General features: G+C 46.2%; 1 protein-coding gene across 1 annotated transcript in view; it reads left to right on the top strand.

The window, feature by feature from the left end:
• The window catches only part of LOC147693352 (transient receptor potential cation channel subfamily M member 2-like), a 3804886-nt gene that overhangs the window by 1181243 nt on the left and 2609827 nt on the right, over positions 1 to 13816 (top strand). Inside the window, exon 15 of the mRNA XM_086935946.1 lies at positions 1241 to 1386. Coding sequence (XP_086792072.1) covers positions 1241 to 1386 — 146 coding nt within the window. The remainder of the gene's footprint in view (positions 1 to 1240; positions 1387 to 13816) is intronic.

Here is a 13816-nt window from a genome sequence, read left to right as displayed (position 1 = left end):
AACCTGCTGTCTTCCAATGGGTTTCTTCAGGGTCCACTGAGAAGGGTCCTTCTTTAAAATTGCAACCGCCACTTACTCATTGACTTGTATTGAACCGGCAGTGGTGTTCCCACTCTGCACACAGCCTCTGTGGGGTTCTTGGTTACTTACCTCGGGTAGTTCCTTGGATCCCCTGCACTTCTACTTCTTCTGAGTAAAGTCTTGAATCGAGTTATGGTTCACATACCACTATTTCAGTATATGGTTTGGTTTTTACCTGCTGACCAATGAGTATCCATGCTACTTACCTGTTTATTTTTTTAAAGCATTGTGTATATCTCCGGCTGGAGATAGCTGTATGTGTTAGTGAGTGTTTTATAATAAATACCTATTTTTATAAATACAGTGTGTGGTTCTTTTTCACCTTATCTATACCCATAAGATTATGTTCTGGTTAAATAAGCTGCTTTATACTCCTGAACTAAGCCTGAAGGCTGCTCTCCACAGCTGCCACTTAGAGAGCTTTCCAAGGTCGCCTAAGACCACTAAAATCACAATAAGTGGTGTCTGGATTAGTGCAGGGTGCCCACTTACAAAAGCGTGCACCATATACTAAGCCAGCTTCTCATACTGACCATCAGCCAGTCAAGGCACCAGCACTGGGAGACTCACTAGTGACAGTGATGTAAGAAACCATTACAAGTTAGCACAGCATATATATAGACAAAATCACAGATTTCCTGGTTTAGCGCTGGTAAATGTTAGCACTCACATCATTTCTAGCCATTTAAATGGCAAAGGGAAAAGGAACTTATATGTTTTAAAATCGTAAAGGGAACTTTCATTTGTAGATATCCAAATGTGAAGGTTGAGTGAGGTATTAAGGGTTGTGTGAGTATCCCTCCTTTAGTCCCATCACCATCTGGGTATAGTAAGCTGCAAATCTGTTAACTCTTGAGTCTGCAGCGTAAAAAACCTTAGTTCCAACATATCTATCTACCGTAAAAGATCATCTAAGTAAATTCTAACATAGGACAACTGTGTGTATTATGTTAAGTTTAAGGCATCCTTTAGGTGTTTTGGTTGTCTCTGGTTCTGTTTTAGATTGGGGTTGTTGTTAGGTTTGTTGTTTCAGTTTAACATATTATTAAAATGTTTCTCTCCTTGTGCTTGATATTTCCAAATGTTAGCATTGATATCAGTGTTTTTTGGACTGGCTTGACCACAATTCCATTTTCTTATGTTTTTATGGTGATTTTAGGTGTTTTCTCAGAGTGCTACAGAAAGAATGAAGTGCGTGCTGAGCAGGTCCTTACTGGAAGGTCCTTGGACTGGGGAAAAACCACCTGCCTGCAAATGGCTCTAAACTCTAATGCTTCGCGTTTCATGTCAAATGGAGGTGTGCAGGTGGGTGAGGGAATCCAGTTCACTGATACCTCTTTAAATCTGTGGTGCCTCTTTGTGTGTGTACCTAGCTGCAAAGTCACAAAGTTGTGTTGAAAAGAGGCGTATACAATACAAATGAGAGTGGGCAAGGCGAGGGGGCAGAGAGAGTTGCAATTAAAATTAGGAGGTACACAGGGAGATGAGCGAGAGTGGGAGACACATGACGTCCAAGTGTAGAGAAGTGGTAGGAGGAGAATAGGGCAAAATGAGTAGCAGAACAGATGGCTACAAGAGGTAAACAGGTACGGTGAGGGTAACTGAACCAATAAATAGTAAAGTTCAGCAGGTGTTTCTAGATGAGCGTAATGTGAGGCCTTGGTGTAGATAGGTAAAGGACGAGGCAGATAACCACTTCTTGTCTGCTTACCCTTTTCAAGCTCTCTTTCTCTGTCTATTTCTATGATGTCTTGAGTTTCACAGATTTGAAGTAGGTTTTGTGTTAATACCCTGCCTGTGTCTGTCCTCTGCTGGTCTTACACTACATAATACTGCACTGTACGAAAATAGGATCTACTTCCATGGTTACCCCCACTTTTTGCTTGGTGTCAGTATGTTTTTGACAAGTCTGACTAGGATCCTGCTAATCAGGACTCCTGTAACTTTGCTTTTTCCCTAAATTGACCATGGTAAGTTCTTCTGTACATCCACAATTGGCTGCTAGTTTACCCCTGTAAGTCCCTAGTTTATGGTACCCAGGGCATAGGTACATCAGGTGTCTCCCGTGGGCTGCAGCATGTATTATGCCACCCTTGGGAGTCCACTTAAACTGTGATTACAGGCCTTCCATTGCAGCCTGTTTGAGTTGGTGCTTGCACCCCTCATGACAGATATAAGTTATTTTTATATATCTGAGGCACTACACTTAAAACCTATAAGTCAACCCTATGACAAGCTCTTCACTCCTGAGGACAGGGTGCTTGAATATAAGTGTGAGGGTGCCCTTGCATGAGCAGGACGCCCGTACAAATCCTGGAGTCCATTCTCCAGTCTTTGTTAGTGCGGTCAGCAATTTTAATGCATATAGTGGATATCAGTCATTACGGAATGTCTAACCATATTGTGGCTGCACCAAACCCTGTCAATTTTGGTATCACACATTTTGGAATCATACCCCAACAACGATTCCAGGGTTGTATGTATGATCCCATGTACTGGGGAGGCTCCCTTGGGGTACCTCCCTGTACTCCCGATAACAGTGTTTCAGGGTTCGACAGCCAGCTAGTGCTGCTGCTGACCACAGACACGATTATGCCCTCCTGCTGCTGAGTTAGGCTTGAGCAGGGGATGGTAGAACAATAGGTTTCCTATCACAGGGAGATGTGACCTCCTCCAAGACAGGACTTAGTGAGTTGGGCTGGGGTGCAGGGGTACTTGCCAGCACCACCAGACTGCTTTAAAGGGCAGATTTGGTGCCCTCCTTGCCTACTACAGTTTGAGCCAGTTATGGGAGGCCTGGCTCTCCTTCTGGCATGAAATTGGACAAAGGACATGGGAGTCCCCTCCCCACTGTCCAGCTTTTCCACTTGGATGGACCACTGAGTCGTTCCAACCCTTTCCCTAGGGTACTTAAGGGCTTACCTGTGGGTGGTTTGTTAGTTTAGTCGTGGGACACAACTCAAGCCTGAAACCACGTCACTCTTAGATCATCTGGACACTTGGACTTTGCTGGAATTTGCCTGGAACCGAGACTGCACGAAGGAAGACTCCTGCTGCTCCTGGTCTTGCTGTTCTGCTAGTCTTCTTTGTCGTCTGTGTCTGTGCTTCTTCCAGGATCTTCACCAGACCTGTGGGCATCAAGGACACCTGAAGTAATCTCCCCTGGAGTGAAGGATTAACTCCCCTGCATCTGGAGGCACCGCAGTGAAGCAGACTTGTCTGCTGCTCCTGATGTCCCATGGACTTCAAAAGGCTCAGCAATACAAGTGGTGGTTTTGCAACTCCCTTGTGGCCTAACCTGTCCTCTGTGCAATTTTGAGGTAAGTATCCCTCGTTGAAACTGCTGGGACTGAACCCCTGTGCATTGCATCAATTTGCCATTGTCAAGGCTTGTTGGCTCTGTACTCCACTTAGGGCGACAAGAAGCTCCAACCTCCAGCATCTATTCCTGCCAAGTACAGCGTCCACACTGCATCCTCTGCACCGTGGGCCTTCCTTCATGGTGAGCGGCTCGAGGATCTCTTGTGACTCCTGTACCTTTGGCATGTGGGTCCTCTTGAGGGTCTTCTTCTGTTCCAGTTGCGTCCCTGCTTGCTCGGGGCCTGGTCTGACTCTCCTGCTCGTGGTGCATCCCTTGGACCATGCTGGTCCCAACGTTGCTCCTTCTTTGTTCTCCAAGCCGGTTGCAGCTAATAAAGCTTGTTGGTGCTCCCGACGGACACTGACTCCCTGGTCTTCGACTTCCGAAGTGGGACAGCTCGTGCATGGCTCCTGGTCTTCCTCAACCCTGGTCCTCGACTTTCAACATGGGACAGCTCGTGCACGGGTCCTAGTCTTCCTCAGCGTCGCCTGTTCCTCGCAGCTGTAGCAGCAAGGTCACAGTCAACACTTCTAAGCATTCCAACATCGGTGGACATTGCTTTTCTGTGCCTCCTGGCCACTTCCCAGTGGCGTAGACTCTGTGCCCTCTACTTACAGGTTCTCCTCTTCAAGAATCCACCCGTGGATTCCAGGAGACGCTTGCATAGTCTTCTACAGCGGCCTCTTTTTCAAAGTCTTCCATTGTGGCCTGCAACGGTTTCCGACATCAATTCCCACTTATGCACCCGGCTTCCCAGGTGTAGGTATCCTGCTTCCTGGGGTATCCACGGGTGGGGGTAACTCTCCATCCTTCTATCTTCAAGGGGTTTCTTCAGGGTCCACTGGGAAGGGTCCTTCTTCTTAAAAACTTCAACTATTACTTTCCCGTTGACTTCTGTCAGGGCCGGCCCTAGGCATGTGCAAAGTGTGCACCTGCACAGGGCCGCCAAACCCCAGGGGCCGCCACGACGAGGATCGGATCAGGATCACTGGCGCTGGCGGCCCCCTCGCACAAACATTTCAACTTGAGACATCGCAGGCCTGGACATCGAAAACCGGGAATCTAAAATGGGCGAAATTGAAAATATACCTAGAAGGCCTCTTGGGAAGAGAAGCTGTGGCCTGGTTGGTTGCGCTAGAATGAGAACGTGCACAAAAACGGTTCAAACGAAATCTTTTAGGCTGGCCTGATAAAGTACAAATAGCTTTACTATATGTGTAACAATCACGATCACAGACATGCATTTTAATTGGCCTTTCTTTTAATTATAGAAATATATCCCTATGCTTTACTGCTTTGTGTATTAGATAAATTGAGAAGCAGACTTCTCCAGTAATCGCAGGGCTCATTTAGTTTTCAATAGATTTTCCTTTAATTTAGATCTTTTTATTTGCCCGCGCCATGGCATTGATCACGAGTTTGTTTTCAGACACAATAATTACATTATGTTTACTCTTTCACCTCCTAATTACAGCTTCGTGAATAAAACTACTCGAAAATATTTCAGGGTTCAATTTCGAAGTGGGCGCATTCCTTTACTGAATGTCCTGGAAAAACAGGCTGAGAGTTCATTAAAGGTGTTTTGTAAAACTGTAAAGCACTCACAGGCCTCATTAGAGTGCAGCAAAATGAACGTCCAATTACTACCATCATTACAAAAACCTTTAATATGTGCATTAAAGGGATGGAGAGAGAATTGGGGAAATGTGAATTGCCCTGGTGCAGCATCATATGTATTTTATTATTAACTGCAGTTTTTAGGTTGGATGTAGAGACACCACTAGCTGTCGTCCCAGCCTCATTTTACCAAATAAAATATATAAAATAAATAAAAATTCTTATATACATACCTATTGAGGATTTGAGTCGGCCCTCTTCATCCAAGGGATCTGTAAATCTGCCATTCACTGTTTGCTTCCCCCACTAAAACACGAGGCATGTTGTCATGGACGAGCCCACTTGCTTGTACTGCTAGAGACCGCATTTTACCTTTCACACGTCCACATCTGCCTAAAAATAAGTGCACTTTGGTGCGAGGGATGTTTGCCTAACACTTTATTTTGTCCCTTATTTTTTGCCTTTTATTCTTTATCCTTTTTAGTATTCCTTCTGTTTTAAACTACGTCTTCAGGTTACAGTAATTGAAAGTCAATTGCACCTTTTCTGTGTACCCAAAAGACTTATATATTACTGTGATGTCCATTAAAACAAAAAAAGACCTCTACACCTGTTGTAAGTACACTTGCCAGCTAGCAATGTACCCATGCTGCTGTTTTTTTAATATATACTGGCTATTTTCAATTGTTTTTTCAAAGCTTATGGCCACCAAATTTCTGCACGGGATGGGTCACACACCACTCAGCCAGGTGAATTCCCCAAACCGGCGGCCCGAGCCAGTTATTATGCATACCACCAAGCAATGGGACTGCAGCGACGCGTTGTTGTTTTAATTTCAGTTTCACTTACTTGCCCAGCCTGGCAGCCAGCCAGCCAGCCAGCAGGTCGGGTCCCAGGGCCGTCAATCTTAGTCCTACTACCAATGACGTGTCGTGACGGCACTGGGACAGTCAGCCCGGGCCCCAGCTACACTCCCTGCACAGGGCCACCATGAGCCCTGCTTCTGTTGAGCACATAGCTTTGTTTCCACTCTGCACACAGCCACCGTGGGGTCCCTGGGTACTTAACTTGGGTGGTTCCTTGTGTCTCCAACTCCTCTGAGTCTCCTGGCCCAACTTCGGTCGCAGTTCGCATTCCACGTTTTTGGTATATGGTTTGGTCTTCCCCTGGAGACCACAGTATTTTGTGGTGCTTACCTTATTTGCAGTTGAAGTATTGTTGTGTATTTGCGTTGATATCTCCGGGTTGGAGATATACCAATCTGTTTGTGAGTGTTGTGTAATAAATAGACATATTTTTATATATACACTGTGTGGTTCTTTTTCGTTTAACCTAAACTGCATGATTAAACGGTAAAAAAAGTTGCTTAACACTCCTTCAAGATAAGCCTGAAGGCTGCTCTCCACAGCTGCCACACTGAGAGCTTTCTATGGTTATCAAAGATCTCTAAAATCACTATAAGGGTTGTCCGGATTAATGCAAGGTGTATCACTTAAATAAGTGCGCACCATATACTAGGCCAGCCTCCTACATGCACCATCTAGCTGGTATGGGATAAACCAATGACAAGCCTCAGAATGTGACATTCACTACTTCCGTCCAAACCTGAGTTCAATAACATTGCAGAGACCAAACAAAAGCATAAGGGTGCAGGGGGTGATGGGGTCTGCGAGGGTTGATGATGTTGGGGAACCTTCGTGTTGTCAGATGTCATGGGTGGTTAAAAAACCTTCATTAGGCGATATTGTCTCGCCTTCAGGTAAAATATGCAGGGCAGACTTTTGCAACCCTGCACAATTAATTAAGTAATAATTCTCGATTTTGTAGTACTCACAAATGTTGGGGGAGTGCTGTGACAGTCAGCTGTTCACTGTGCTCAATTCCCTTTTTTGTTTTAAACCTACACATTTTCATTCATGAGGCGGCCAGGACCCTTCTCACAAAGTTCAGATGGCTTTTAATGCAGTTCTTCGTGGTGGGTGTCCCACAGAGCTCTTGGTACCCTTCATTCCTTCTTCCACAGGAGGTATTAAATGCCCCCTATCCGGGTGGGGGCGTATATTCAGCCCCTGTCTCACGGGTGCATGTGCACATAAAAGCATGTTAGAATGAAAAGCCTATTCCCTTTTGCACGGGAAGTGTACTAAACACATTTTGTAAATACATTGCTCACTACTTCTGGTTTTTGACCGACATTTCATTTATGCAAACACTTAGGGCCTGAAAACAGGTGGGTCAGTAGTTAAATTTGAACCATAAGAAATTTAACGGGGGAAAAGGTATACAGTAGTTACTATATCATGCTGATTTTGGTGCGTTAAATACTAAAATCAGCATGTTATTCCCCACAAACTCATAATCAGTGATATTTATCGCAGCTATACTTAACGTTCTCTGCGGTATAGCTATCAGGTGAGTTAAATAACACAAACTCGTAATTAGGCCCTAAGTATGCAAGTGTCTAAAAATGTGCGAGAGTTTGTTGTTCAATATGAATATTTGTAGAAAGTTGTGCAAACGTATAGGCACTTAGCTTGATGTGCACAATGCTGAATTGTCTCCCTATTCCGTGATTCATTCAATTAGTTATTAATGTCATTCTACAATTTGGCAGCAGCAGAGTTGGATTAGTAGGGATACCTAGAATTTCGACTTCAAGGAGGCCAATGTTGAAAATGGTCCATAAGCACAAAAAAGCTAATTGGGACTCGTGCATATCCCATCACTCAAAGTCTGGTGATAAATTGCAAGGTTATCACTTGAAGGGCCAGTATCTTCTGACTCTGCTCTTGTCCCGCATATGGTGCCTGCTAGTCCTGAATTTCACAGTCCATCGTCCTCCCAGCAGCAAATTGTGCCCTTCATGCAGGCCACGCTGCAACATTTCCAGATACTACTGGCTTGCTTTGGCATGCTTTTGGGTCCTTCTCAGAGTCGCAGGCCTTGCAGTTCGACCTCAGCCAGGGGGTCCTTCTTCTGCACCGACTGACCCCTTGGCCCCTATTCTCAGGCACCTTCCAATGCCTGTCTTCTGATTCTCACTCCGGCCCCAATGTCCACGCTTACATTACTACGGTGAAGAGGTTGATTCTGCCTCTGCCTGATTTGGGACTGGGTCCAGTTGTGGTGACAGTTTCTGACCACAAACAGACATCAGTTTGCATCAGCCCTATTTTGTGCTACAAAATAACTAAGGTGAAACCAGAAGTTGTGCAACATAACTTCAGCCTCAGACAATCTGCTCCCCCATCATTACACTGATGACGGGGGAGAATGAGACTAGATACCTCACCAGAAAAGAGATGTACTTGCCACCATTGGAAGAAAGCCTAGTCTGCATAGTAGTGTAGAGAGCAGCACAAATGCTGGAATTACATTTGCCTTTTCTGTAAAAAATCCAATTTATTGACTGAAATTCTTCAACCAGGTCCAACTTCAATTTAGCCACTGTTACCAAATATCTGATAATGAATTCTAGCTGCAGATTCCTTCTTTACCTTCGAATATTCCCCAGGTGCCAGACTGGATCAGGAGAATCTTGAGCAGTACCTCTGCGCACCGGTATGTGCCGCTGATCAACTGATCGTCATAGGATGTGACGTATGTGGTGCCTAGGTTGGCGACATCCCTTCACGCTGACATCAGTCGTTTTCTTTTTGCGCTGTCAGAGCAGATCCAGAAGAGCAACTTCAGTCATTTATTTTACTACTTATTTGACTTTTTATCAATTCTTCTCTGAGCTTTCCCTCCCAGTGTGCTTTGGAGATGTCTCCAAAGAAACCTGTGGGTTTTAAACTCTGTGGAGCGGGTCAAATGGCAAATATCTGATAGAGACTTCTAGCTGCAGATTCCTTACCAGATGTCTGGTGGCTTCGGGGGCGCTAGGTGGCGCACATCCCAGATGGCACACACCTGTGAGGCTTGGGAAGCTTGGCGAACTAAACCGTCAATGATCCTCACTTCTACCTACATGGCTATGTTGTGCCACTACCTGCCTCATCCTTAGACCATCCAGAACTTCTGGGAGAAAAATTGCGTCTCTCGGGGCCCCAGAGAGCACTTCCATCTGCTTCTCATGCTGCGGGGACTTTCGGGGGTGTGGTGTCTGGAGACCCGGGCGGCAGCTGCAGTCACTCGAGCCCCGAGAATTCCACGTGGTGTTGGGCCCTGCCTGAGATGAACCCGCTCCTGTTCCTGTCCTACGTAAAGAGGCTTGCTTCCCACCAGATCGCCTCATACCGCAACTGCCGAAAATTAGTTCAACAGCACATGCAGTGGTCGATATCAGGAAAACAGTGAGGTGTCTGGCGGCTGGGGTGAAGATTCTTTTGTTGATGACGCGCCTTTTTTCCCACCGCTACTCAATGAGCTCTGCGAGTCCCGTGTGTGATCAAATACTCGCCTCAGAACCGCCGCTGCCTACTGTGCCACCTCAGAAGGTTTCCAATCAATGGAATGAAACGCGCGCCACTTTAGGTGGGTGACTAGCAAATATCTCCCCATCATAAACCCTCATTATTAAAGGCCGGCTGGGTCCCCCACCGCATTTTGGACGCTGCTGTCCTGCCTGACCTATAGCCCATTGCGAACCCTCTGGCACCCCACACCTCTACCCACCTGCGTCACTCTTAATGACAATAACCCAGTCTTGCCTGTGAGGCAGATAGAGGCTGTTTTTCTACCTGCAGACCTGACTACACTCCATGTCGTGGGCCCGATAGATCTCCTGGCTCTGGCCTATTAACTGTGGTGCACTCTATTGCATCCAGCGCTCACCCATAGATGCACACAAGTACCTTTACTCTGTATATTAGGCGAGGGCGCATAGAGGAGACTGGTTGGCCGTGTGCTGCTAACTGAGAGACCAAACGCTGATGCTTGGGCCCAGAAGGAAGCCGATTCCATCACTCTACGTGTCTACTCTCAATTAACCTATCACCTGATAGTGCTAACCCACAACAGACCTGCACACTACTGTCTGACACCGCAGCATCTACATCGTGACCAGTCTCAGAGCCAGGTGACGCCTGTTCACCCATACTACGGCAGTAACTAATCGCATAGAGAAAGGAGATGGCGAACCCTGATGGCCATTAACCCAGAATTACTTTTGAAAAGAAAAAACAGCCACGCGGTCTACCTCCGCAGATTCCCGACAGACTGGTACTGACCAGTCACAGACACCCTCGCAGTCCTCAGAATATGGCGTTAAGATTCTACTCCTGGCTGTGCAGCACAGTCTCTCCGCTCTCTCCGGGAAAATGGACACGATGAACATCCGATTAGACTTCCTTATACAGAAAATCGACAAACATGATGGGCAATTGAAGGAAGCTGAGCGCCACATATCTGAGAACGAAGATGCCACCTCTCAGATGCAACATCAGGTGTTGCAAATTGACAAATTGCCTAAAGTTATTGCGGCCAAGAATGATGACATAGAAGCTAGAAGCCACAGCAACAACATTCGAATCATAGGCATACCTGAAAGCACAAATACAAGACGCATGGAAGACTATATTGAGCGCCTCCTGACGGGCACCCATGGTGCAGACTAATTTTTGCCGCAGCTGGTGGTAGAACGCGCACATCGCTCCCTGGGTCCCCGGCCTCTGCCGGGTGAAACTCTGCGACCCATTGTCGCCCGTCTCCTGAATTATTACGAGAGCAGGATGCCACATTTAAGAAAGTCCACGAACAGAAGCCACTGCAATTCGAGGGTACTACATTCACCATCTACCCTGACTTCACTATGGCGGTACAGGAGGCGCGCCGCAAATTCCTCTCTGTCAAACAGAAACTATGCAAGGTTCAAATAGAATATTCCCTCATGTACCCTGCAAGACTTCGAATTGCACATCAAGGCAAACACATCTTCTGCACGAACCCGCAACAAGTGGAAGACTTTCTGAAAACCAACCAACGACGATCGCCACAACGGGACCATGCTTCCAGATCTCCTTCTCCATCCTTGGACTGATGGAGGCTGTTGGGATATGAGCTGTGATGGCCCGATGTCTGACCCCCTTGCCTCTAGTGGGTTCTGATATGCTGTATTGCTGCACTGATGAGATTCACGTTGTTCGCCACTCCCTGATGGGGGCATGGTAGCTCCTCAAGATGGAACTCTTCTTCTACAGGATGGTCACACACAGCTAAGTGCCCTCTAAGCTCTTGACAATATATATGGTTTATGACTTAATGCCTGTTTTTCTATTGGTAGACTTACACCATACATCGCCAAGCACCCTTCCCCCCTCCACCACTCTACCCCCCCCCATTGTTCAGTGACACCTGGGGACTACAATGCAGCAAGAGTTGGGAAATGGGAAGGTTTTATAGCCCACTGGGGCCCTCCCCCTATGGGAGATTCCCCCTACTGTCCTTATTCCTCAGTTTTTTATTGTTGTTTTCTCCTACTGCTTTGCTGGCCCTCTCTGGCTATGATAGAACAGCCATGTTGCTTGATGGTAAAGGGTGGGCAACTTAGTACCCGCACGTTTGGGGTGCTGTTGTGGGTGGGGTGGTACTGTTATTAGCCAGTTGTTTTAATTCTGACACACACAGGATGTTTTGGGGTGAGGGAATGGGATAGGAATGTTATGTATTGCTTTTATGTATCTTGGACAACAACATTTCGACATGCCAGTTACTGTAGGCAGTCAGCTATGTAACACAGCTATGTTTTTATTGCTACTTTACAGTGTCCCCTGACGAACGGCGTATCCCGCCCGAAATATATTAGGTTAGAAATAAACACTGCTTGCAACGAACCTTGGCATTTGTTGTGTTTAAGCAAGAGGCTGGGATGGGCACAGTTTTTAAATGAGAAAAATTAGATAACATCATATGAACCCTGCATGTAGAGCATCGGATAAACAATTGAAAGAATATCAGTGAAATTTTGGAGTAATTTGAAAAGAAGGATTAAATGATGGAGTAATTGTGGAACAAATTAGCCATGTAGGCGCTTTATTGCTGTGCAAATTGGTTTGGGGCGGAAGTCCGCCTCATCTCTACACATTAGAATGAATACAAGTGCTACCAGGGCAAGGCACTTCACCAAGCTGCACGCACTCTTATACATGATTGGACAGGTTTGGAAAGGTAGAAAAAAATGGTGTGCATCCCAACTCCTTTTGCTGTTAGTTACTGTAGGCATAGGCAAACTACCTATACGCAATATCATACTCACCATAACGCTACATCGCAATTGGAATGGCAGCACATGCTGACCAATTTCGCTTCAAATTAATCACATGGAATGTCAGAGGCCTACGTGACCCTCGAAAAAAGAGACAAATATTGACGTATCTGGATAGATATCACATACAAATTGCAATGCTTCAAGAAACACTTGGGGAGAGGAGTTGGCCTAATGGCTTGGGAGGTCGACCTCGAATCTGGGGAACTGGGTTTGAGTCTCGGCAATGACGCTGAACATCCTGTGATCCTGAGCAAATCACTTAACCTCCCTGTGCCTAACAAAAAAAGAATGTGTCCTCATGTAATGCAACTGGTGCTATGTAAAGCACTCTGATACCCGATTCGGGTCAAGTTCGCGCTATATAAAAAAAAAAAAACACACTTTGATCCCCAATGTCCTAACTGATTTCGCAGCAAGTGGGCCTCTGTTCGGGTGTTCTCCTCATACTCTACATATTCACGCGGTACACTCATATTAGTGAAGAAAAATACACCCTTCATACTGGGAGGCACATATAGCGATACCTCCGGTCAAAGTTGTCTGCTCTGGGGTACGCTGGGCACACAATTGAACACCCTAGCTTGCTGTTATGGCCCTAACACAGATGACCCAGACTATTTCACCACTCTTTGGGGACAGATAATTAAGGTAAGGTCCCCACACGTCATATGGAGCGGAGATTTTAATACTACCCTACGCCTTTCCATGAATCGATCCAATCCCTTTCCTCACCACTACACCAATACCCAGGACGCCCTTTCTGGTTTGTTTCTAGATCACTGACTCATTGACAGATGGCGTTACGTTCATCCAACTGACCGGGAGGGCACCTTTTATACAGCGGGGCACTCAACTTGGTCGTGGCTAGATTACTCGGTATGCTCACTGGGGTGGGCCCTTGGATTCATTCCGCAGAACACTTGGCCTGCACACACTCGAATCATGCACCGGTATGCCTGGAAATAGCTCTCCCTAATTTGATTGCCACCTAAAGATGTTGGAGGCTAGTGCCAGAAGCACTGTTGGACACTGTCTTTCAGGCTGAAATTGGAGAGTAAATTACTGACTTTTTTGCCAGAAATAAGGGATCTGTAGCTCAAGTGGGCACGATTTGGGAGGCTTTTAAAGCCACTATACGAGGCTCGTGCATGTCAAAAAGCTTTAGGGTACTCAAAGATATTCAGAGAAATTTCGGACGTCTGGAAACTGAGTTAATGCAACTTGAATCAGACATGTGGAGTGCGGGATCTGGTGCCCAGAGAGCCACGCTCCGGGAAAAACCTACGGACTACACCACCACTGGGGAATGGGAAGTCAAGTTTATCTGTAAATATGTTACCCCCCATCGGTACGGCGAGGGTGAGAGACCTGCCGGGCACTGGTGAATGACATTAGACAACCCTGTTTCCCTAACTATATATTCGATGTGGTTGACAGAGACAGGGTGCGACATAGGATTAGTCTCGGAATCTTTACATACATTTACTTAATACTATGCTGATCTATCTAGCTCGTAGCTCACCACTCCCCCGACTTTTCTCGCTATCTTG

The sequence above is a fragment of the Lissotriton vulgaris genome, chromosome 8 (assembly GCF_964263255.1).
Source record: "Lissotriton vulgaris chromosome 8, aLisVul1.2, whole genome shotgun sequence".
Lineage (NCBI taxonomy): Eukaryota > Metazoa > Chordata > Amphibia > Caudata > Salamandridae > Lissotriton > Lissotriton vulgaris.
Note: the sequence above shows the minus strand (reverse complement) of the source record. Positions and strands in the feature narration are given on the sequence as shown.